This window comes from Scardinius erythrophthalmus (assembly GCF_964197995.2).
Source record: "Scardinius erythrophthalmus genome assembly, chromosome: 25".
In the NCBI taxonomy this organism is placed as follows: Eukaryota; Metazoa; Chordata; class Actinopteri; order Cypriniformes; family Leuciscidae; genus Scardinius; species Scardinius erythrophthalmus.
In genome coordinates this window covers 30319784-30344617 of record NC_138245.1, presented here as the reverse complement: position 1 = coordinate 30344617, position 24834 = coordinate 30319784, and the positions used below count along the sequence as shown (strand labels likewise).

The 24834-nt window shown below is 36.8% G+C and overlaps 2 protein-coding genes across 4 annotated transcripts; both read right to left on the bottom strand.

Moving 5' to 3' along the window:
* Positions 1-433: 433 nt before the first annotated feature.
* mfn1b (mitofusin 1b) lies at positions 434-17102 on the bottom strand. Of its 3 annotated transcripts, none has more exons than XM_081357376.1 (19): positions 17011-17102; positions 16313-16349; positions 16100-16236; positions 15766-15901; positions 15519-15681; positions 13591-13715; positions 13392-13500; positions 12101-12208; positions 11213-11366; positions 10788-10855; positions 8331-8452; positions 7005-7131; positions 6604-6708; positions 6387-6489; positions 5270-5496; positions 4482-4664; positions 2438-2634; positions 1957-2091; positions 434-1088 (listed from the first exon to the last, which is right to left on the bottom strand). In XM_081357376.1, the coding sequence occupies exons 3-19, from the start codon at positions 16212-16214 to the stop codon at positions 1019-1021; spliced, it is 2247 nt and encodes a 748-aa protein (XP_081213502.1). In that variant the 5' UTR covers positions 16215-16236; positions 16313-16349; positions 17011-17102; the 3' UTR covers positions 434-1018. The 3 variants fall into 3 exon arrangements, with proteins under 3 accessions (XP_081213502.1, XP_081213503.1, XP_081213504.1); XM_081357377.1 differs by having other exon boundaries at positions 16919-17065; XM_081357378.1 differs by lacking the exon at positions 17011-17102 and adding an exon at positions 16435-16468.
* A 444-nt stretch (positions 17103-17546) lies between these two features.
* Positions 17547-23688, bottom strand: LOC308685746 (GTPase IMAP family member 8). Its single transcript, XM_081357704.1, has 6 exons — positions 23542-23688; positions 22333-23001; positions 18709-19500; positions 18460-18588; positions 18236-18343; positions 17547-18119 (listed from the first exon to the last, which is right to left on the bottom strand). Exons 1-6 carry the CDS (start codon positions 23549-23551, stop codon positions 17941-17943), a joined length of 1887 nt encoding a protein of 628 aa, XP_081213830.1. The 5' UTR covers positions 23552-23688; the 3' UTR covers positions 17547-17940.
* Between the last annotated feature and the right edge of the window lie 1146 nt (positions 23689-24834).

Below are 24834 nucleotides of genomic sequence, written 5' to 3'. Positions count from 1 at the left end.
AACTGAATGGGCGAACACACACACGAACTCACAGGTGCAAAATGGCTGATAACACGCTAATTGTTTTAAAACAGATGTCAATCAAACATTCATCATTCATCAAGCATTATCCAAAAACAAATTTTTTTAAATTAAGGATTATAATGTTGTAATTTTTGTGATTATATTAAAATAAATGAAACAACAATACTTTAATAAATAAAATGTTGTATAATAAATGGGTGATTCTATTCAACACAGTGGGCGGATCTGACAGGCTTAGACCCGCCCATTATGTTTAATAGACCCGCCCATTGATTATACAGAAATTTCATCTATTAATAAAACCTTACATCTCAATATGAAGATTTTTTTCTTTGGGATTGATAGCGTTAAATCTAAACATCAAAACGTCAGAGTTTGGTTTCCCACAGTAATGGAATGCATATAACAATTCAGTAATATTCTATTTATTACATATGAGGAGCTTTTACATTGGATTACATTATTTTACATATATTTAGAAACAACAGGAAATTCATGAAGAGAATTTTAATACCGACTTAGATTCATTGAAACTACTACCAAGGAACGTATAGAAAATAGGCTTTGTGTTCAAAAGGCAAATCTACAAAATCAGATTTCCTTGTCTGATGGCATGAACTCTGTTTCGGAAGAAAAAGGCTCGGTGAAAAAGGCTTGGTACAAGTAAGTTTGTTCTAGGAAAAAAGTTTTACAGAACCTCTATTGCAAAATTCCATCTGTTTTTTCCCTCATGTTTTGCTTCATATTGCAGTTTCACAGTTTACAAAATAGTGTTTTTTAGTTTCAAGTGAGACGATCTCTGTACAGAAAAACTTCAACCAAAATACCGCACTGAGCCAGCTTTAATCTTACAGTTAAACTAAAAGTAACATTTTTCCCCTCCACATTCCTTGCAACATCTGTTGAGCTGAGAATTCCCTAAACAGCAGGGCGTACAGTCTTCACGAGCTACGTCACTCTCTGAGAGGAGCTGAGCGTCCGTGTGAACTCGGATTCAGGGCTGAGGACGCAGATACTGGGAGCTGAAATCCTCCAACTGCTTTTCCAGAGCTGTGGCTTTATGTCTGTCAAAAAGTAAACATGTCTATTATTACAAACAGCTCAAAATAACCAATATTACAGATGTGGAAAACTTTTCTTAGATGAAACTTAAAGCACAAGATGCATTTTTTAAAGAAGGCCTATTTTGTTACATGTTCATCTTTCTTTAGTGTAATGTTGCTGTTTATGCATGAAAAAGCTATTAGTTCTTCTTTATATCAGCGTCAGTGTTTCTGAACTCCATGAACACTGTAGTCTTGAGTTTCTTCCGGGAACGAACACGTCACAATATTCCTCATTTAAATAATGAATATGCAGAATAAAGGGGCGGGGCCTGGTTGAGTTAGTTAGTAGTGTGTTAAACTAGCAGTTATGGAAAGGGGCGGGACATTCCCCAAACACATTCGAAGTGCTTGACCAATCACAACACACTGCTCCAGCCGACCAATCAGAGCACAGTGTGCTTTTCAGAAGGAGGGGCTTCATAGAGACAGGAACTAAACAGAGTGTTACTGACAGACTGGGAAGAGAGGAGCCGCAACAATGGAGAATATGAGGAAAATAATGTTTAAAATAAATTAAAATAAAGTTTTTGAACATTTAAGCATGAAAAACAATTTTATTAGAGCCTTAAAACAAAATCAAGACTGATAATAGGTCCTCTTCAACATCACATCTCACATAAAACAAATGGACATCACTACCGAGGCCTGATTTTTTTAATTAAGTCTTTTAAACGTGGTTTACTTGCATTGTCAAGTTATTGTATTACATGTAAACTGGGACAACGGCTAATTCAATAAGCATATTTTGGGAGTTATCAGTGTACTGGCATGTATGTAAACATGCTCAGTGATAGCTCAAAAACTGTTTCAAGATCTGTGGCCTGACCTGAGCACTTTAGATCGGTTCTGTACAGTTTCCAGCTTCTGGATCTTGTCAGTGAGGCGTTGGATTTCATTCTCCAGGTCCTTCTGGGTGATGTCAACTTGCTGGCAGAGTCGGGCGAATGTGCTGGCAATTTCCCTGTATCCGAAAAACAAGAACATTTTAACATACAGGAACTAAATTATTTTTTATTTGCATGCACAAAAAAGGACTTAAAGTACAATTTAAAAAAACTTGCAATGAACTCAATTTCTGAGCAGCAATGAAAAAAATGTATTATACTGCTATACTATTACCAGCAAATGATCAATAGTAGTTCACTTATGCACATGAAGCCATATTAAACAACTTGTTAACTGCATTGTCTACATGGACACCATAACCTAGACATTAATTTCACCCGAAGTGAAATCAAACAGCTTCCTCACGGACTAAACTCTAATTTCAAATGGAGTCGGGTGTGAATATCCAGATGAACTCGTACTGTTGCACTTGGTGGCTGCAGTTTGAGCTGGTGAAACTGATGATCATTTGAAGTTTCTCGGTGGCGTATTCCACAAACTGTCTCTTCAGGGCTCTCTCCTTGGCTTTGGTTGTCCAGGTGAGTTTCTCAAACAGGTACAGCATGCCATACAGACTCATGGAGAGAGCGATCAGACGCCAGCCGACTGTTCGCCACACCTAAACAAAAGGTATCGAGATGAACTTCAATGCATTCATTTCCACCCAGGAAAGTTAAGTTCACATTTGGTTAATTTTGTGGGCAAAATCCAGTCATTTCAATAGGAATTCACACGATTGGGCCAAAAAAATTCCCTAACGCAGGTTTCGCAACATATCAAGTTAGTCTTGCGAATTCACAGATGCTTGATTTTAAAGATCTGCGTACAATTAACCAATTTTGCTGAAGTTTCATTAATGTGACCACACTTTTACACTACAGCTACTGATAATGACAAGTATCTCAATTTATGATTCAAACACATTACAATTCAGATATTGGGTGTCTTAAGGTGCGTCACATTTGCACTTTCATGGGTAAAATTCAGTCATTTCAATAGGAATTAAAGTGATTGGGAATTTCTCATGAGGATGAAATATTTCCCCATGCAGATTTCCGCATCAGTTCAGTTGGTCACAGATTCGCCACGTTGAACAAAAGAAAGCTGCTTGGTTCGAAAGTGACATCTGTGCTTCATACATCGCTTTTTTTCATGACGAAATTTCACTAATATGATCACATCTTTTGACTTTTGAAAGCTGGGCCACGTTTCAGCTTTTTCTGGCCAAGAAACTCTTCTGACAGTCACACAAACTGAGACCCTGGACCACAAAACCAGTCACATGGGTCAATTTTTTTAAATTGAGATGTATACATCATATGAAAGCTGAATAAATAAGCTTTCCATTGATGTGTGGTTTGCTAGGATAGGACAATATTTGGTCGAGATACAACTATTGAAAATCTGGAATCTGGGAGTGCAAAAAAATCAAAACATTAAGAAAAATCTCTTAAAGTTGTGCATTTAACATTAACACATAATTTTAAGCCATTTGACAACGTAATCTTGAAGCAGAGATGGGAAAGAGACCTTGACTGTAAATATGATCTGATGGAGTGGGAATGTCTTATGGAAAGAATGCAAACTATGTTAACATCTACCAAACATAGACAAATCCAATTTAATATCCTGCATCGAACATATTATACTCCTCAGAAACTTCACATGTTAAATACTGATATATCTGCAAAATGTCAAAGGTGTAAAACGTCTGAAGGAGATTTACTCCATATGCTTTGGAATTGTCTTGTTTTGAATGATTTTTGGGAATATATAATTGATGTATCTTCAAAGGTTATAGGTATCCTAATTAGTAACAACCCTAGATTTTGGTCGTTATAAACTCATTTCATATTGCACCCCTGAGAAAATCCTTTACAATGTAAGGAAATCATCGAAAACTTTTGAAAAAATTTGGGGACCTTTTCTGGAGCATTTACCTTCTCTTATTGCAAATTAATTGCAATAACATTCTGTATGTTTTAGATTTTATGTTAATGATAAGTACAGCCGATTAAGTGAGGTCTGAATTGCTGTTGTGCTTTTTAATGTAATGTAATTTAATTTTTTTTAGTCTGATTTTGTAAAAGAAAAATGACAAATGTAATGTCATGTATATATGTTTTGTTTCATGTATCATAACTTACAAATAAAACTATGAAAAAAAATAAAAGTAGTGCATTTATGTTCACGATTGTGCTGCATTCACTCACAAAAATAAATGTTTTATATATTTACAGTAGGAAATGTACAAAATATCTTAATGGAATATGATCTTTACTTAATACCCTAATGATTTTTGGCATAAAAGAAAAATTGATAAATTTGACCCATACGATGTATTGTTGGCTATTGCCACAGATAAACCCGTGCGACTCGAGACTGGTGACGTGATCCAGGGTCACATATATAAAATATAGGGAATTCTGTAAAGCATTAATAAGGAAGCACTGGGATAATTCTCACCACTCCTCCGACGATGACCACGCTCATAGATGTGCGTGAGGTGAGAGAGGCCAGGTTGTTCACCATTGACATCATGAGTTCCTCCTGCGCCATTGAAGCCTGAATCTGACCTTGACCTCCAGGAGCTCTGGGGATCTGAGACTGAACCACCGCTGGTGCTGAAGGGGTGAGCGGTGCCGTCAGCTTAAAAGACAATATAATACACAATTAAAAATTTAAATAGAGTCTGTTTCGCTTGCATTTTAGACTAAAAACAAATCAAAAGGCATCTAATTGTCCACCAATGCTAATGCAGATTTCACTTTAGCTGATGCATGTACCGTCAAACCAAAATTTATTTCAACATTTCTCACATTATCACAGTTTATTTGCTACAGTTTAGAAAATGGTAATAAAATAGGTCAAGAACTCAGTTGATATTTCTCTGGTTTTGTCCGTCCTTCTGTTAGACTGTCTCACAAATGAATTATATTGAATATCTGTCAGCGGTTAAATTTAAATACACAATTAGATAATACCAGTTTAGCTCAACCAACTACAAAGCAATGCTTAATTTTGATCAGTCTGTGTGTGTAAAAAGGTCTCATTAGCAATTAAAGAAAAACACTTCTGCAAAACATGATCAGCTCAAAGTGTCTGAATAAGTTATGAAGAATATTTTGGTATAATATGTCGCAGTTTAATTTATTATGCTATCCTTACTTGCATAAAATAACTACAGTGTCCTGCACCCACTAGTAAAAAAAATATGAAAAATGATATCTGAATAATGTTTGGTTTGACTGTACCTGCAATTTTTGATCCACCAGCATCAAGGCCCGTCTGCCGTTGACAGGACCGAGGAAGCGGTGGACCAGGGCGGTCCAGCCCAAAGAGAACTGGAACTCGATGTTTTCCTGGAAGTCTGAGCAGAGAGTGGCGCAGTTCAGGTCGTAGCTGAGCTCAAACTTCCGGCAGGGAATGAGCATGTGGAGCTGGTTCTGCACAGCGGAGGGCAGCAGAGGCTTCAGACACTCTGGAGAGAGAATAGGCAGGTCGATTACTGAACTCGCTCATTTATCATACTCATACCATGAGCATCTTCAGGGAACTGCTACATACATGAGGGATAACGCAAGGCTCGACAGTGTGTGAGCATTTAATTTGCGACAAAATAGATGTAAACGAACTGTAAGATGCATTAAGAAGCATGTGTGCAAATAAAAAAATGCTATAATTTTATTAGTGATTTCAAAGTAATTTCACATTTCAAAGTAAAGTCAAGCAGTCGAGACAAAAAAGTATGCATAATGCAGGACTTTTAATTATGAACATGCCAAAATACTCTGTCAATGAATCAATGAATACATTTCGTTTATGCCAATAGATTGCTAGATTGATGAATTATGACAATGTTTACTTTATGGGATTTATATTATATGTTGAAAGCATATTTTTTCTCCCTCATTCTTTTGAATGAGCAGCTGGGAAAAGTAATGCATAAACATTTCAAAATAAGAGTCCTGGTGTATTTTGGCATATTCATAATTAAAAGTTCCATACATTTTTCCTGGTTTTTACTGGTATTTTGGTTACTGTATCTGGCATCTCATTCAAAGTAAACTCTTGTAGCTTGTCTCGACTGCCCTGTCACAGGAAGAAAAGACTAAGAAAATTATTTAACATTATTCAACATATAGATTTTACTTACTACTGTTTAGCGTCGTTACAGTAGATTTGCACCACTGAGCAACCATAATTAAGTATTCCAGAGAGCCAGATAACACAGTAATGTTTGTAAAGAACTAAATAAGCAACACTTCACCGGTTATCAGGCATTATCTATTAATAGGACTGTCACCTACTGCCGTTTAAATATCAAACACAGGTCATTGTGTCTGTCCGGGACCTGGTGTTCTCACATACCGATCATGTCTTTCTGAGAGGACTGCACAGAGTCGTTTACAGCATCGGAACAGCGGAAGGCCAGATTCTTGCCCATGCCCTGCTCGATATGGCTGAGAAGATCCTGAAAATACAAGTGAAAATCACAGGTCAACTCTGCTCATCCATTTACAAAACATGAAACCGTTGATAAATGTCTATTCTGATTTTGACTTTGAAGAGGCGAGGGCGAACTCACAGATTTGTAGATTTTAAGCACATTTTGAGACGGGTGAAAATCCGAATGAAACTCGTCTATGAGCACAGATAGACGGCAGATCTCCTCTGCCATGGCATTCGACACCTGAGACACACAAACACAGGAAGACGTTCACACAACATTAAATCTGCTGTGGATTCTAAGTCGAAAGACTGGTCAGATTACACATAAACAGCAGTGGGTCACATGACAGCAAGACTAACTAACAAGGAAGAATAAAAACAACTTGAAATTAGGCTAACCTAACCCTTATGCCAAAATTTGAATTAAATGAAATTCTGATGTTTAAAAACAGAATATTCTGCTTAGGAAGTTAAATGCATGTTGTAAAAAGTAGTTTTATCATCAAGGTGAACAGTTAGTGGATTCCTCTGGTTTACCTTGTTTTCTACCTCCTTTGTGATGGCCTCTATTTTTTTCTTGATGTCCTGGATGAGCAGGTTTAGTTGATTGCGGACAAAATCCAGTCGGTCAATTAGATACTCTCTGTCCTCCAGAGAGACGACCCTGCGATCAGACACAACACGTGTGACTACATGAGCGATGACAATGAAGCTTTGAGATTAGACATGTGAGGGATAACCCACGGCTAGCTGTGCATTAAACGATTTTAATGCACAACTTGGAGGCAAAGAAATGCCCGATGCAAAGCGAAGGGTGTTTGCCTCCACGAAGTGCATTAAAATCGCTATCCCGCTTACACCACGGTCTTTTGCCATCATTGAGAACTTAAAGATGTTATTAATGTTTGTGATTTGACTGGAAGGGTAAAATTGATGGTTATGTTCGTCAGGTACGGCTCGTTAGATCCAGCATTCTGCCTGCTTTGAATCACACATGAGATAAAGTAGTGTGTTAGATTACATTTATTTAAATTTAATTTAAAATATTAAACAGACTTGGAACTACCTGTGCATTAAACCGTTTATTCCAGCCAATCAGAATTGAGTATTCAGACGGACCATGGTATAATGGTACTTATACCATGGTGATTGCTAATTAAATTAAAAAAAAAAAAAAAAAAAAATTTTCAATTATTTTTTAGTTTTAGTTTTAATTTATTTCCAGTTAATAATCTTAGTGCCTTAACTTAAACTTTTATTTAAACGTAAGCGTCGTCCTCCTAACAGGCCTAATAACTTTGTTCTTTGAACCAGGGTTATCATCGTTAAATAAAACTATTAAAACATTTTTGTTTGAAATAAAGCTGAAATAAAATAAAATATAAATATTAGTTGAAAAACTTAAACTAAATGAAATTCAGAAATTTTGCCTCAAATCTCAAACTCAATTCAAAATTTCTGAATTTCATTTAAAGTTTTTCAAATAATATTTATTTTTTATTTTATTTCAGCTTTATTTCAAACAAAAATGTTTTAATAGTTTTATTTAACGATGATAACCCTGGTTCGAAGTTTTTTTTTGTTATAAGAACAAAAAGTTATTAGGCCTGTTAGGAGGACAACGCTTAAGTTTTGCAAGTTAATTCAATACCGTGATAAAAGCTTAATCAGCTATCGTAATATGAAAATTTTCTCCCGACACTTGAGATATTTTATCAACACTGGATTTTATCAATTTTTTTAAACTCATTTCAGAGACGAATCGCTCCAAAATAATCTGCTCTCTTGCTGTAGATTACCAGACCTTCTGGTACATTATTCCTGTGACATAAAGAGAAAAGAAGACAGAAGAACAGGACGCACCTCTTGTCCGCGGCGGCGATGTTGATTTGATCCATGATGTCTTTGACCGTTTCAGTGATCTGCTTTGCTCTGATTGTGTGGTGCTCAAACTTTGTTTTCACTGCTGAATGCGAGATACACTCCTGCGAGGTCATGCACACACACACACACACACACACACGCTACTGTGACAGGAGCCGACTTTATGACTTTAAAGGGTTAAAGGTTCAAACCTGCTGCAGCCGTAAACTAAATCGTCCGAAATTAAAATAAAAAACTGCAGCAAATCTAAACCCTATACGTCAACGGCTCTCCAATTCATCTCACAGCAGCATGAACATAAAAGTAAACCATCAATAAACAAACCGATGCAATGAACGCAAAAGACATGAAAACACAACCGTTGTCCCAAAGGAATTACAGTAAGGTCAAAAAGTCTCAGAGCACCACATTTTTTTATTACTATTTTGACTAGACACAAGATGTAAAATAAGTCTTTGATGTCCCCAGAGTGTACATGTGAAGTTTTAGCTCAAAATACCCCACAGATATTTTTATATAGCATGTTAAAATTGTCTATTTTTGAGGGTGAGCAAAAAACGCAGTTTTGTGTCTGTCCCTTTAAATGCAAATGAGCTGCTGCTCCCGGCACAGGGGGCGGAGCTACAACAGCTTGCACTCACACAGAAAAGTCCTAGATTTAAATGTGGTGTCAGATTCTTTTTTTGATCACTGTATTTCTGGGATTCTTCTAAAAAAATAATATCAACAAAAGTATATTTGTTTCAACACAAAAAAACTGAAATATACTGTAAAATAACTCCATCCACACCGAACGAACAGAAAGAAGAGGGTGAAACAGAAATTCAAACTGAACTAAAGAAACAAAATGTCCTCGCCTCAGTAAATCTAGACTTCAGCAATGACGACACAGATTGAAGATTACATGTGCACAGAGACGCTCACAGTGGAGAGACAGACCAGCGTAAACACTGACCGCACGCAATCATATCAAAAGAAGAAGTGAGCTTCTCTAGAAATCGTCTTAAAATGTAATATCAATATGAAGAATTAATATGTAAATGTAGATTGTGACTATCAAGAACATCATCCCAAAATTGATGTAAAAAATAAGATTTTTTTTTTTTTAATAGAAAATAAAGCACATTTTAGGACTGTTATGATGTTTTACATCTCAATGTTCCTAATAATAGGCTTCATTTCCATTATGAACAATATAACTTTAATTTTGAAGTGTGTTTGTGATATTCATTATCATGTAGTCTCTGTGTGAAGAGCTGGACTCTCTTAAATAACTAGTGCTGGTTAACAAATCTCTAGTGATGCAATGGTTCTAGCTAAAATAAGGCATATAGGGATTGCACATTTAGCACTTACATTTTTTCTATCTCACATTTGATTGATGATGGTTCTTTATCTGACACACACCGAAGTCTTCAAACAGGTATCATCTGACCTGGACTGAGATTATCTGTAAACTGTTTCACCCACTGCTTACTGTAAACATGAGTTAATCATCCAAATCTGTCCACATGTTATAATGCAACAAACGCTAAAGCAACTAAATAATCAGTAGAGATAGAATTTCCATCGTAGTTTGCATTGCTAAGGCAGCTATCAAATACAAATTTAATTTCAACTACGAGACGTGACAAAATCCCAAAAAGAAAAAAATCAGAGCCAATCAGAAGAGTGTGTGGGCGGAGTCTCTCTGCAAACGCAGTGCACTCGCAACCAAATCAATCAAGAATCACAGCCAATCAGAAGAGCGTGTGGGCGGAGTATCTCTGCAAACGCAGTGCACTCGCAACCAAATCAATCAAGAATCACAGCCAATCAGAAGAGCGTGTGGGCGGAGTCTCTCTGCAAACACACTGCTCTCACAACAGAATGGATAAATACATAAACAGGTAACACAAAATGATATTCAAACGCACGATAAATTATTTTAACATTAAATAATGCGCATAATCAGTACCTGAGATTATCGTTATCATTCTTTGTATTAGGGCTTGCGGGTAGTCGACTACTTCAACCACTAGTCGGCACTGTCGGAAGCCATCGAGTACTTGAACGCTCGTTAAACATCACAACACGCTTGTTTTTTCTTAACACAAACCAGCGACAGTGACAGGAGGATGATGACAGCGAATAGACAACATAAAAATTGTGTCTTATTCTACAATAAACTATTTTGAACAAGTTTTATGAGGATCTAAGCGATCTATGTATGCATATATTGTTTGCAGACGCAGATGTTACGTTTATAATGTTGTGTGTCGAAAATATAATCTCATGTTGCTCGTCGTGAATCGCTGTTTAGAACAAAAACTCTGATTAATCCAGATAAAAACACATCTGGCTATAACAGGTGTTAGTCTTGTTTTTGTGTTATCATGTAACCTAAAACAGCCAGAGCTCTCCTATCTAGCAAACGCAGTATCTGCTCCTACTTGCCTCGAACAATCTCTCAAACTTCTGGAACTCCTTCAGTCGTTCCGGAAACCCCTCAGCGAGAGCGCCACCTGTGAACACACACAAGCATCTTTATCAAGCTCTAAACACACTTCCAGGTTTAACAGAGTAACTCATAGGGAACACACTTGGACCTTGTAGCACTACAGTGCAACCCACCAATAACGTCAGGGGAACCCACAGTAGGAACGGATACTAGTATGACCAACAATTCAACCACGTGCAGCAATACAATCACAGTCAGTCTGAATGGCCAGTTTGCAAATGTGGCTTTTGTGATACAAAAAAATGCCATGACAGATAATTTTTTTAAATACCCAAATCTATGATTCCCATCCACTAGATGTCATGCGGGCAGTGAGTATCTGGCTCTGCCACGTGATCCCCCTTTAAGATCCCACTCTTACCAGTCTCTGGCATACCCTGCGCCCGCTGCATCCGCGAGTTCAGCACCTCCTTCGCCGACACGAAGAAAATACGGTTAGGCGCCTGAGCTCGATCCACGACCTTCAGCTCCTCCACCAGGAAGTTCACACACCTGTCCGTGTGCTGCTTACGCACCTGTGACCGTTAACACAACCCCACATCAGTGACATATCCGAGACAGAGATACATTTCATTTTGCTTCAGGAACATCCATAGTGATTAGGGCTGTTTTCTCCCAGTCGATTAGTCGATTATTTGGTCGATACGGTCTGGCTCGACCAAAATTCTGATTGGTCGATTTTGTTCATTAATGTAATGTTCATTTCATTAGTTTTGTTGCGTTCATTTACCGGTAATCAGTTTTGCCGCGTTCATTTCATCAGTTTTGCCGCGTTCATTTCATCAGGTGGAAAGCACTAATTGGTAATGGGGGTGTTTTCAGAGCACCGCTGTTTCACAGGTAACAGTCTGTCTTCAGAACACCCCCCTTGTTTTCACTTCTTTTGGATTAGCCCAACTCACCGGAGAAGACGGACAGATTGAAGAAAGTAGGCTACTAGAAGGTTTGCTGAATATTACTTGATCTGGTTTGTTTAATAAATATTATTTTTTTATTAAAGTGGACGTGCCTTTTGTGTTTAAGAGTAAAAGCTTTAAGTTAATAGTCTATTCGTGTCTCAGCCGCGAAGCTGAGCTCCTATGTTCAGCCCATAGACTGTAAAAAATAGCAGCTAATTAATTTAAAGTTTTTTTTCTAACGTCATTTTTAGTCGATTTTAGTCGATTTTTAGTCGAAAACTTCAGGACTTCAGTCGACCAAGATTTTCTTTGGTTGAGTACAGCCCTAGTAGTGATCCACATAAACTCACGTCCTCCATGTACTCCGGTTCGTTAGCAGAAGCATCCCAGCGATTGTTCAGGATGAAGATGTTGGGCTTTGAGAGCCGTTCGTTGACTTTGTGGAAGAAATGCTTCTCCTTTAAAAAGAAATAACAAAGAGGTTGATGAGGTTGAGTTCACTAGTGGTCATTTGATGGAAACACTGTAAAGGACAAACACACACCCACACACACACACCCACACACCCACTGGCAGTGTAAAGACAACACATGTGTTCACTCTTATCAAATCAGCTGTTGAGCAGCAATAAACTACTGCATTAAATCAGTCGGGAACATGAAGAATGTGCACTTGAACACAGAACTACAGGAACACCTGAAAATAATGAGAAAAAATATCCAAAACATTGGCTATCTCAGATGGGAATAATTATATATATATATATATATATAGGGATGTAACAGACTAAATTATGAAAGAAGAAATAAGGCGTTAAATACATTTTGTTAATGTAAAATGAAAAGGGATGTAAAATACAAAATGAAATGCTATTTTATTCAGTTCTTTCATGTTATCCTCAACATTTTATCTCAAAGTGTATTTCATTTCGTGTTTCACATTCTTTGATGTGTAATTTATTTATCTATGCTTACATTTCATTATACTTTTGATCTTATATAATTTAGTTCATATGTTCATATGTTCCATATGTTTACAGTATGCCACCATAAATGTTTCAGGTCATACACGGTTACATTGTTTTCATTTTAATCTTTAATTAAAAAGGCCTTTTTGCCATTTTTATTGTTTTTGTTTTTTAATAGGTTTACATAGTTTTTATTCATTTTTATTTCAGTTTGAATTATTTAGTACATCAAGATAAATAATAACAAGTTGTTTTTTTATAGTTCATTTCAGTTCATGTTTATTTTATTTGAAGTATCTAAAATGTTTTAATGGTTTTAGTTTTATAAAAACCCTGGTACAAATAATATAAATTTAGATTTCTTCATGTTTTTCCATGAGTAATGCCGCCTGAACGTTAGGGGAGATGTCATTTATAATGGAGTGTTTATCTGCCCTTTATGAAAATCCCCCGAGAGAGGCCCTGAAATCAACTGAAGCATCCTGGGATAGCAGGCATGCCTCCGTCTGTGCGTGATCTAAAGCCAGCACTGCATTCCTCTGAACCAAACACTGAGCAACGCCTCCTCCTCCTCTGCATACTTTCCCATATTAGCACACACTTCACACCATGTGACACCACATGCCAGTCAGATTAATGTTTGACAGTTTAATAATCCAGCGTTTTTAACCCACCGTGTTCATGAGTGTAGATTCAGAGTTGGCCACCAACACAAACACATCCGCATCCAGACAGAACTTGTCGATCCAGCTGTCCAGCTGTGTGGTGACGTCAGTTCCAGGGCTGTAAGAACAGTCAAACATACACACTTTACTCTTCATACGATGCTACAACGGGACATATCAACAGCATCTTGGGCTCATGGAAGCGTACCTGTCCACCAGAACCAGGTCGTCTCGGAGCAGGGCACACTTCGTCTTGGGCCAGAACACTTTCACGAGACAGCCAGCATCCAAACTCTCATCCATGTGTAGCGCGTGAGCCAACTGATTTACTGTCTGCAGAGAAAGAGTGTATCTGGCCTTCATCATATGCACTTTAAGAGGCCGTTTTATGACTATAAACACTATTATATGTGCAACTCATTATTTTTTTTTTTCATTAAGTATTTGACGTAGTGTAAAGTCTAGTGTGAAGGCACATGATTCGCAGTCGCTTTGCTGAGAGCGCTGTGTTTCTCACACACACACGCAGAGAGAGAGAGAGAGAGAAAGAGAGAGACTTACATGCTACGCAGAATCGATGCGTTAGATGTAAACGATATTCTTTATTGTATTTCCTGTCAAAATAACAGTTCATTTGGAATTATTCAGCTTTTAAGAACAAGCAGAAGATATGCCGGTTTCTCCTGTAGTGGGCGGGACTTATACGCAAACGGCAATCTCATTGGCTGACGCTTATCCCTGTTTTGATTTCAGCAAATCAGTTCGAGCGAACGTTGACAGCATGATTAATATTCATGAACCCAGCAGCTCATCAATCCTTAGTGCGTTGTATATTGTTATTAGTGGTAGATTTATTATTATCTTTTAATAATAATAACTATTATTTTTTTACGGAAACGCTGAATGACCAACAATATCTTAAGCACCAGTCCTAAGTTCAGTTAAAATGACAAATATGCATTCATGCATGGTTACCAAGTTTTAGTTATAATTACTAAAGTTCTATCATTAAATAGTGCTTGATTATCATATCATAATATAATGCTTGATTGACTGATGTAAGAGTGTACGTTCAGATTTTAAAAAAGCTGTGCCATTTTTCAAAAGATAAGCTGATTTGGTGGAATCATATATATATACACACATACACATACACACACACGTTTACATTTATTCATTTAGACACTTTTATACAAAACGACTTACAAATGAGAACAATAGAAGCAGTTAAACTAACAATAGGACAACAATATGCAAGTGCTATGACACTTCCCAGTGTCATCTAACGCAGTACATGTACTTTTATTTTATTTTTTATAAACAGATATAGAATAGAAGCGAAAGTGTTAGTATTAATGGATCAAGTGTTGCCGAAAAAGATGCGTCTTCAGCCGCTTCTTGAAAATGGCCACGGACTCTGGTTGAGTTTGGCGGATCATTCCACCAGCAGGGAATAGTCCAGGTGAAGGTCCGAGAAAGAGATTTTGTGCCTCTTTGAGATGGCACCACAAGACGACGTTCACTTGCAGAGCGCAAATTTCTGGATAGGCACTTATCTAACGCTAAAAGATGTTTCTGCCTCTAACAAGTGCTTTCGATCTTCTCTCTGATCTGAATGGTGTGTGGAAAACACTTGAGTTTTGCCACAGACTCGTCCCAGCATCTAGAACGCAACTGATGCTTTTTCAAGCGTCTCCATACTTGAAAAACTGCGGAAAACTACTTTTAAACAGGAAATGACGAAATATTTAGGAACATATTTACAGCGGGTCTATTCGCACGGGATTAGTGTTACCTGTGGTAATTTTTCCAGACCTTTTTACTGAAGGTAAAAGTCGCCTTCAGTAAAATGATTACTGAGATGCACATTCGGACAGGACTAAAATCACAGAGAAGCTCTGGTAATTATTACTTTACACCAGCTCTCCATGTTAAACTAATCCCGTCGGGACTAACAACTAACAACTAAGATTAACTTTTTTGATCCACTTCAAATGTTGACTACTGCATATAAAATAGTATATCAGTCTGGCGAGTAAACCAAAAATATGTACTAGCCAATGGCGATTCTATTTTGCATATATCTATATCTATTGTGTGTTTATTGAATAGGAGAAAACCTGCACTTGTCTTTACCTTGATGCTCTTCTCCTCCTCGGACCCCTCGGTCTTCAGAAAGGCCTTGTCCTCGTCCGTTCCCTCCACGCTGAGGAAGCAGTTGGTGGTGTGACCGATGCCGCTGGGAAGCACGCGGTCATGCAGCATGGCGTTCACGACCGTGCTCTTACCATTGCTCGTTCTGATGAAACAACGAACAGAGGGTGTTTGTAACATTTACTGAAGCGAAACACATGTGGAACTTCTGCTCAAACACGAAACTCACCTGCCGAAAAAGGCCACCTTCATATGATTGCGAGATAACACTCCTTTAATGTCGGACAGTTTGCTTGTGTACGTCTCTATGTCATTCAACTGGCTCCTGTTTGCAATATTCTCCAGCGACTCATTATTAGAGGTTTCTGTTGACGAATACAAGAGAATAAACAAAACACATGCAAATACTACAATAGTTATTAACCCTTCGCAACGAACAAACCAATCCTACTTTGGCAACTGTTGCTGTCTGCTGTATTAGACCAACATTTGCACATTTCTGATCTAATCAAGTCAGTGGAGAATCTGTGTGATTGGATATTTTCAGTCAAATCAAAGATTACCTTTCACAAACTCTGAGCCCTCCTGAACGTAATCTAAGAGCTGCTCGAAAACCTCGCCGATCTTCTTTTTGGCCAGCACAAAACGCTTCAGCGGAGAACGATCTGACTGCTCCATTTCCACACCTGTACTGGGAATACTTCAGAAACATCAGGAAATTCAGGAGAAGCTACTTTGGATTATCGCTTTATCATTTATAAATGATTTTTACTCACTCTTATCTTCAAGACTTTCACATCAGAGCTGTCGAAACTGGGAAATAAAACATATAAATTTGATTTTGAGGATAATTAATATGGAAACTCTTCTCATCAACTAATATGTAATATAGCATTACCATGTTTTGTGTGCTATGATAATACCATGGTTTTCTTTTAAGTAACATGGAGCATGTAAAAAAACAATCATGGTACAGTTTACAATTACGTTATGTCAGGAATACAAAAGTGAAAGTAACTCATGATGTAATATTAGACACAGACAAAATTATTAACAGCCTGATGGCTAATAGAGTAAAATGCAAATATATGATTAAATGTTTATATTCAAACAATGAGCATAATAAAACGCAAGAGTAATGTATTTTAAAAGATAGTCATAAAAGTTACATTTTATAAACTCTATGCTGTTAACTTGAATATTTACTAATCTGAATCCTGTAAGACGATTAATTTGCTCTCTGGCTGTATAAATACTAAATAGCCTATTTAATCGCCTGTCAGTAACTTAACGTTAGTTGAATTGTTAAATGTTTGTAGAGGTGACATGAGCTTTTAGCGTTAGCGCACGAGACACATGATTTGCTAATCAGGAAATAATACCTGATTAAAATACTTTACTTTCCTTCTTTATGTATCGATATCCTCGCATAATCAGTATAAATGTTATAAAACACATGAATCACATATCTCACCCTATCTCAGGGATGTTAAATCTGCTCCTGTCATGACAAACACACCGCCTGACAGACCGACACTGAACCTTTAAGACTTCAAAATAAAAGTCCCAGAAGAGAATACTACTTTCAAAATAAAGGTCCCAGAAGAGAATGCTACTTTCAAAATAAAAGTCCCAGAAGGGAAACCGACTTTTAAAATAAATGTCACAGGAGAACAGATAACTCAACAATTTCTTTATTTTTAACTTGATAAAATGCAATTATGTACAAAGTTAAATAAGCATGATACATTATACAGGAATCAAAACCATACTTTCCTGATACATTACATTAGCAGTAATTACTTTATATTATGATGAAATTTATAATGTAAAGTAATATATATATATATATATATATATATATATATATATATATATATATATATATATATATATATATATATATATATATATATATATATATATATATATATATATATATATATATTATAGCCTGTATATTTGATATTATACAACAATATCAGATATTAATTAAAAAATAGCCTAGGCTTATTCATATAGCACATTTCATACACTGGTAATTCAAAATGCTTTACACAGAAAGGAATTAAAATAATCACAAAATAAAAGCAAGGAAAATTAAAACAGTTATAAAAGGAGTTAAAAGAGATATAAAAGATGATACCTAGATACACTTCTTATCTGGCAAAACACTGTATCACATTTTTCACAGCTGCTTGTTTTACTCTAAGATTTTCCCATGTGGATTGTACTGTGTCTGTGCTCTTTTGGCGAAATATTTGACGTCTCCAATAGATCCGATTTTTCCGTAAAATCGGACAGGAAGAGCTCTAGGAACTCAAACATATTAATAACTAGAAAAACACATATTTAACAAATAATTGCAAATTAAATTGGTTTTAAAACCAATGCAAACTGGTTTTTAGGCATGCATTGTTTGAAGTTTGGATGCATTATCTGACATCTCTGGATTTTGTGGATCTTCTACTTGATCACTGAGTTCTGAGTTTGTTTCATATCCTGATGTTTTAGATGTGCTGTATTCCTCACATTTCTGAAGCCATCTTGTCACCATTGCATTTCTACTTGGACTCATTTCACCTGTATGTCATGAATATGAAAAAATAAATGGCAGAGAATGAATTTTGGCATGTTGTTAAACTAAAAAAAAATGTTTTAAGCAATGTGATTCATCATGTAAATCTACAATAACTCACCATATGATGCTTCAGGATTCAGATTGTTCAACATCACATCCAATATAATTGCATCCCATCTTCTTACTTCTCTCCTTATCTTCTCCTTGAGTTTGTCATTATCCGACACTAGAAGATGACACAGAAAAATGCTCAAATGCAACATTAAGACAACATTTATAGAAGTCCTTTGCTGTTTGCAGCTATAATATGTCTATGGAAATTAGACAGAATTGCCAATTTACCGTCTGGAGGCTGTTCTATGCTCAACCGTCTTCTCTTGTTGTCTGCTATACATCCACTGACATCCATCCCTGATTCTTCTAGCTTAATTTCTATCCTTCTCTCCTCATTGGGTTTATCATTTTCCGACACTAGAAGAGGAAGATGACAGAAAATTGCTCAAATTCAACATTAAGACAACATTTATAGAAGTCCTTTGCTGTTTGCAGCTATAATATGTCTATGGAAATTAGACAGAATTGCCAATTTACCATTTGGAGGCTGTCCTATGCTCCCGTCATCTGCTTTACATCCACTGAAATCCATCCCTGATTCTTCTAGCTTCATTTTGATCTCTTTACGCCTGTTTTGCACCTCCAGGTATATCAGTTTCATTAACTGGTCACTGTCCAGACTTATTTCCTCGTCGTCTGCTGTGTCACACACATGAACGCTTTCTTCTTCAACGCTTTTGAGACTGAACAGACTGTTTTCTGCCGCCATCTCGTCGATCTTCTGGAGCAGCTCTGTGACTTGAGCTCGATTCTTGTCTGTGTTGTCAAACACATGATATCTGTTCCTGCATTTCTCAATCAGCCACTGAATGGCTTCACCTTCACTCTCGATGTGCTGCTCGATCGATATATCTGGAAACCTGTCACGCCACGTGAACAGAACTATAGTGTGTCTCCAGACGTCTTCTCCAAGAATGGCCATACGCTCTGCAATGATTCTTCTCTGTTCATTCTTGAATGAAGTATCAATAGGAATCACCAAGATCATGGCGTGAGGGAACTGCATGTGTTGTGATTGGCCCATGCTCTCCAGGGTTGTAGCCTGAGAAAACTTCGGGTTGAATTTCGAGGAGAAATACTTCCACCAGCTTGGGGTGTCCAACACAGTTATTTTTCTGCCATTTACATCACCTGTATAAGTTGTGCCCGTTTGTGATTTTTCCATCTGAAATATATTATTGAAGATGGTGTTTGCAGTTGCACTCTTCCCAGACAGAATCCAACCCAGCAGAACGATTCTCAGTTTACAGAGCGGAGCCACAGCTTCTTCTCCAAAAACAAACAAACAAAAAATAGAATTATAATTTTAGAATTTTATTAGATGTTTAAAGGCCCTTTTCACAAGATGTAAAAAAAAATTTGATGTCCCCAGACTGTGTACAGTATGTGAAGTTTTAGCACAAAATACCTATTTTATAGATATTTTATATGGCATGTTAAAGTTGTCAATTTTTGAGGGTGAGCAAAAACACAGTTTTTGTGTCTGTCCCTTTAAATGCAAATGAGCTTCTGCTCCCAGCACAGAGGGCGGAGCTTCAACAGCTTGTATAGAGCTGGTGAGTCCCGCCCCTTCCGCTAACCCCACTGGACCTCTAGATTGAAAAATCGTCAATGCAAGTGAATGTGAGAAAATAATTATTTTCTGGTCCCGTTTGAATTTTGCCATGAATGTGAACATATGTTGTTTGTGAATTTTTTATATAATTTTTCATGTGAAGAATGCTACAATTTAGCGGGTAGAAGTTTGATACGGTTAGACTTTGTGTGAGAGCACTCTTGGACTACAGCATCCGTTTTATCCAGTGATTCCTAGTTTTTACATCAGACGGGAATCTGAAGAAAGAACAGCCCATTTTGTTTGAATGGTAACATTTGGGTACAAAACACACAGGCATCTCGTTCTGTCTCCATAGATTATCGCAGCATTAGCACCGTGATTTGACAAGTGGAGGGAAAATGTGTTATGGGGTGACGTCACATAGGCGACATGTAGTCTTTCTCGTTATGTCTTCTCCACAACTGCTAGCCAAAGAATCATACAATATACTGTCAAACTCATAACATGAAAAGTTATATAAAAAATTCACAGACAACATATGTTCACATTCATGGCACAATTCAAACGGGACCAGAAAATAATTATTTTCTCCCATTCACTTGCATTGACGATTTTTCAAACTAGAGGTCCACTTGGGGTTTTACGGATGGGCGGGACTTACCAGCTCTATCCTTTTACCTCACACACACATGCACTGAAAATTTCAAACACTTTTAGGCTTTTATGTTCAAACCGGAGTCAGAAAGATGGAAAGACCCTAGAAGAGACAACATGTAGAAGCAACAGGACATTTCTGAATGGTTAGTTGATTAATTTATGAAGCTGATGTGTAGTTATCCTCTAGTCATTGATTAGCATATTCTGTCTTGATAATTTATAAATCATGTTCAGGGGGCGGGGTTTATGTAAATTCTAGGGTTGGTGATGTCACTAACCCGGGAGGATTGTGGTGTAGTCTCTACCAGCCGTTTGTTGTAGTCCTTAAAAAGCGATTTCATTAAAAGCAAATATCTCCCTTTGCTTTGAACTTTGAGCGTTGTAACTTTGCAGATGTTGTTTATGCTCAAACAGCAACATTACACACTAACTAAAGTTAGCAAAGTGAAATCATATTCAACCACCCATTTAAACATATTGAGGGCTTTACACGCTTGAAATAATTAACCCCGGGTCATTCGAAGACTCCAGTAAACGGAATCCTGGATTATCTTGCTTCATGTTTGCTCATAATTTACCCAGGGTTAACAATTAATCCCGGGTATTCTGTTTCACGCTACATTCCTAAACCCTGGGTAAACATCCTTTATTTGCATATTTACAGTGAACATTGATTGGATGACGGCGCATGCGATTTGTTAAAGGTCCCATTGCATGGATTATTTTATTATTTTAGAATGTTTCCTGGGGTGCCCTTATAATGTTAGTAGGTTTTTTAGATCAAAATTTGTTATAATTTAGAAATAAAAGGCATTTTTCCTAGCCTGATTTTAGCCTCTGATTTGAACGCTCTGTTTGAAGGGGCGTGTCTGCTGTGAGACTTCAGTGTAAACGCCCACTGCTGTGATTGGCTGCTGTGAGACTTCAATGTAAACGCCCTCTGCTGTGATTGGCTGACATGCTTGCATATGAAATATCTAGCATTACATGTGGAACTCTCTCGAACACTTTTACTATTACAGCTATTATACGTTTTTACTATTACAGCTATCGGGATTAACGAATTGTGAGAAGTTTTTTAAGTATTTAGATCTATTCCCATCACATAAAAGGTTGCAGTGATGAGCATTGAGCAGATGACAGTCTGTTGATTGCGTGAATGAAGATCTTATCATTGCAACGCAGTTTCTGCACTCTCACTAATGATTTCACCAATGCAAATATGAGGTAAGTACAGTAAGAGCTTCGCTGTGCAGTGTAACAGCGTCATTGATTTCATAACGAGTTTTGGCAAGTGTCCAGATAAACTCGCGCTGTGTGATTGACAGCTTGGGCGACTGTAAAGGGATTGTTCTTTGATCGCTATCTGTATATTTATCAGTTTAAATAAGATTATTTTCATCCTACTAAGAGAAACGACGTGAAGTTAATCTTATGATGACATAAGGGGAAGATTTCTACATTCGCCCATCTGAGCTTTCATTTTCTCAAAAATACCCAGGGCTTGGTTTACACCCATCAAAACGTCTAGCCACTGGGGGACCATAGGCAGGCTAGGGGAACTCATATTAAGGTTAAAAAACCTCATAAAGTGACATTTTCATGCAATGGGACCTTTAACATGAGCCAGCTCTCAGATTTCATCAAAAAAATCTTAATTTGTGTTCCGAAGATGAACGAAAGTCTTACGGGGTTGGGGCAACATGATGGAGAGTAATTACTGACAGAATTTTCATTTTTGGGTGAACTAACCCTTTAACAGCACAAAAGCGGTGTTGAATTAGAAGTGTGTTTACAGGGGTTTACTTCGATAATAAGGGGTTAAGCTGTGTTAAAAGCCCTTAAGATAGCCAAACTTTTGACTTGTGTGCATGTGCTTTACTTACCCATTTCTTTCAGCCGATTTCTTTTATCCTGCAACATTTTTTGTCTGGCTTCTGCTCTTCCTTCATTTTCATTTCTCTTTCTCTTCATCTCTAGAAGCATGTCATCATGTGTTTCAAAATGCTTGCCATTGTTTTCTGCCACGAGATCATTAATCTTGATAAGCAGTTCATGAACGACAGCACTTTTGTTTTTGAAATTAAAGAAGTGATATTTGTCTCCACATCTCTGTATGATCTTCTGCAGATCTGGATTCTTCATGCGCTGATCACTGTATTTGTCCTTCAGTGAATCGGCTCGTGTGAAGAGCACAATAGTGTGTCTCCAGATTCTCTCACCAAACAGACTGAAGTGCTTCTCAATGCTCAGTCTGTTTTCTTCAGTGAAAGGCAAACTGAGATTAATGACCTGCAGAAACACATGAGGTCCCGGTGGACACTTGAAAACACTGCAAACCAGTTCCTGTTTGACGACTTCTGGGGAATCTTGCAAACCAAAGTTCTCCCACCAGCATGGAGTGTTAATCAGAGTTATCTTCCTTCCATTCGCTTCTCCGTCATTCCTCACAGACTTCACAAAGTGTTTGTCAGACGCGACTTCACCACCTAAAATGCTGTTTATCACTGAGGCTTTGTCAGATTTCTTCATCCCCAGAACAACGGCTCTTACTTCTGTCAGAAAAAAAACATGACATCTTTTTTTTTTACATTTTATTGTGATTATTTTAATAAAGCAAAGTTTTAAAAAATAGTATCAAAATGATGATTCACACTCAAGTTAATTTTTAGTTGTAAAATAAACAACTTAACTTTTTGACTTTGAGTTTTGATTCTTGTTTTAAATTAATCATACACACAAAAACATGTTAGAAACATCAAACTATCCGTGAATCGGATTTTTGGAAATGCATCTAAACAGTAAAATCAAATTTCCAGTTGTTTTTCTTTCTTATTTTTACTGCCAGTCGTGTCTAAACATGTCTGATTTCAGTTTAAGCTCATGTGGTTTTATTAAAACATGCCAAGCAAAGTTTTCATGAAATAAAAACCTGTTAAACTAGAAAATAAATGTAGTTAATTCTAGCCTATATGTTAATTCTATATACACATTTAGGTAAGTTTACAGATAAAGAACTAAACAGTTTTATTTAGAGTACACAATGTATTTATATGGGAAAAGCAAATGACAATTTGACATCTTAAACTTCTTACCTTCTTCCATCTGCTCTGCCTCCTTTTTTTATCCAAACAAAAATCTGCATAAAACTAGCATAAACTATCGGTGGAAATCATTCAAGTAAAAAACTAGAGCAAAAATTCAAACTACGAGTTAGAAAAATCAAATAAAATGTACAAGAGCATACGCACTTGACATTCAGGTGCTCAGAATAGAGGCAAATGATTAAGGGCGTCTTAAACCGGTGTCTTTCAAACCAGAATATCAGGTCTGATCAGTCATGTGGTGGTAAAAGATTGATGGTTATTTGAGTGGAAGAAAACAGAAACTCTGTACAACAAAAGCTGTACATCATTCAAAGGTACATATTGATACCAAAAGTGCACATATTAGTACCTAAATGGTAGGCTACATATTAGAACCCTTTTGAAGGGAACTGTCCCAGTGACAGCTTTTGTACCTTTTTTTCTGAGACTGAATAAATGAGAGCAGGTTCACAGAACATGTACAATTACTGATAAAGACCTTATTTTCCTCATCAACAAGTTCTGACGGAAACTTTTCTTCGATTTAACTGACAGCTTAATCATTTTTAGTTCAACCTGTTGACTTTAAAGCTTTCCTTTTATTTAAAGTTTAAAGTGAGTTAACCCTTGGATGTTTTACATGTTTACATGATACTACTGTGGGTCATTTACAGCCATGCAGCAGCCAATCACAACACAGAATCACGTGACAGGTTATGAATGCTGCTAATCTGCATTTTGGCGCTCGACACCATCAGATCTGACATTCTTTTCCAATGTCTTCATAATTGTCTCCTTCCTCTTCTTCTTTTTAAATCTTCTAAATATCTTCAGCACATGTTCAGTATTTCTCTACAACCAAATACAAAACAAATGACAAGAAAAATAAATATAGAATAGAATTAAAATAAAGTGCCATGTAATTAATAAAATAAGATAATAATAGCCTAATAAATTCATTCGATATATAATCTTTATCCAGACATGAACAGAACTCTCTCTCTGTCTCCCCCTTCTGGTGGTGTTGTCAAATATAATTATTTCTTACTCATTTACAATAACAGCGTTTCTTTTTTCATCCATCATCATCAAACTTTAGTTTATTTCTAGTTTCATGTATTACAGTTTTTCTCAATGGCTAAAACACAATTTCTGAAACCCTGCTCCATTTTCTGAACACATTAAACAAAACCTCATCTTCAAGCACTATTCACAAAACCTCTGACTCCTCTTGCAAAATGAAACTTTCGCCTCAAAACAGTTTTACCTGTGTTCAAAATCAAACACTGCTCTCAAATCATA

What these genes read in the sequence shown, in the direction of transcription:
- LOC308685746 (XM_081357704.1), bottom strand. An exon ending in CATAGGACAGCCTCCAAATG is followed by an intron (nt 18,589 to 18,708) that starts GTAAATTGGCAA and finishes TTCCTCTTCTAG; the next exon opens with TGTCGGAAAATGATAAACCC. An exon ending in CATAGAACAGCCTCCAGACG is followed by an intron (nt 18,344 to 18,459) that starts GTAAATTGGCAA and finishes GTCATCTTCTAG; the next exon opens with TGTCGGATAATGACAAACTC.
- mfn1b (XM_081357376.1), bottom strand. Translation starts at nt 16,214, where the DNA reads ATGGAGCAGTCAGATCGTTCTCCGCTGAAGCGTTTTGTGCTGGCCAAA. An exon ending in AGGAGGAGAAGAGCATCAAG is followed by an intron (nt 13,716 to 15,518) that starts GTAAAGACAAGT and finishes CTTTCTCTGCAG; the next exon opens with ACAGTAAATCAGTTGGCTCA. An exon ending in AGTTTGAGAGATTGTTCGAG is followed by an intron (nt 8,453 to 10,787) that starts GCAAGTAGGAGC and finishes ATGACCTCGCAG; the next exon opens with GAGTGTATCTCGCATTCAGC.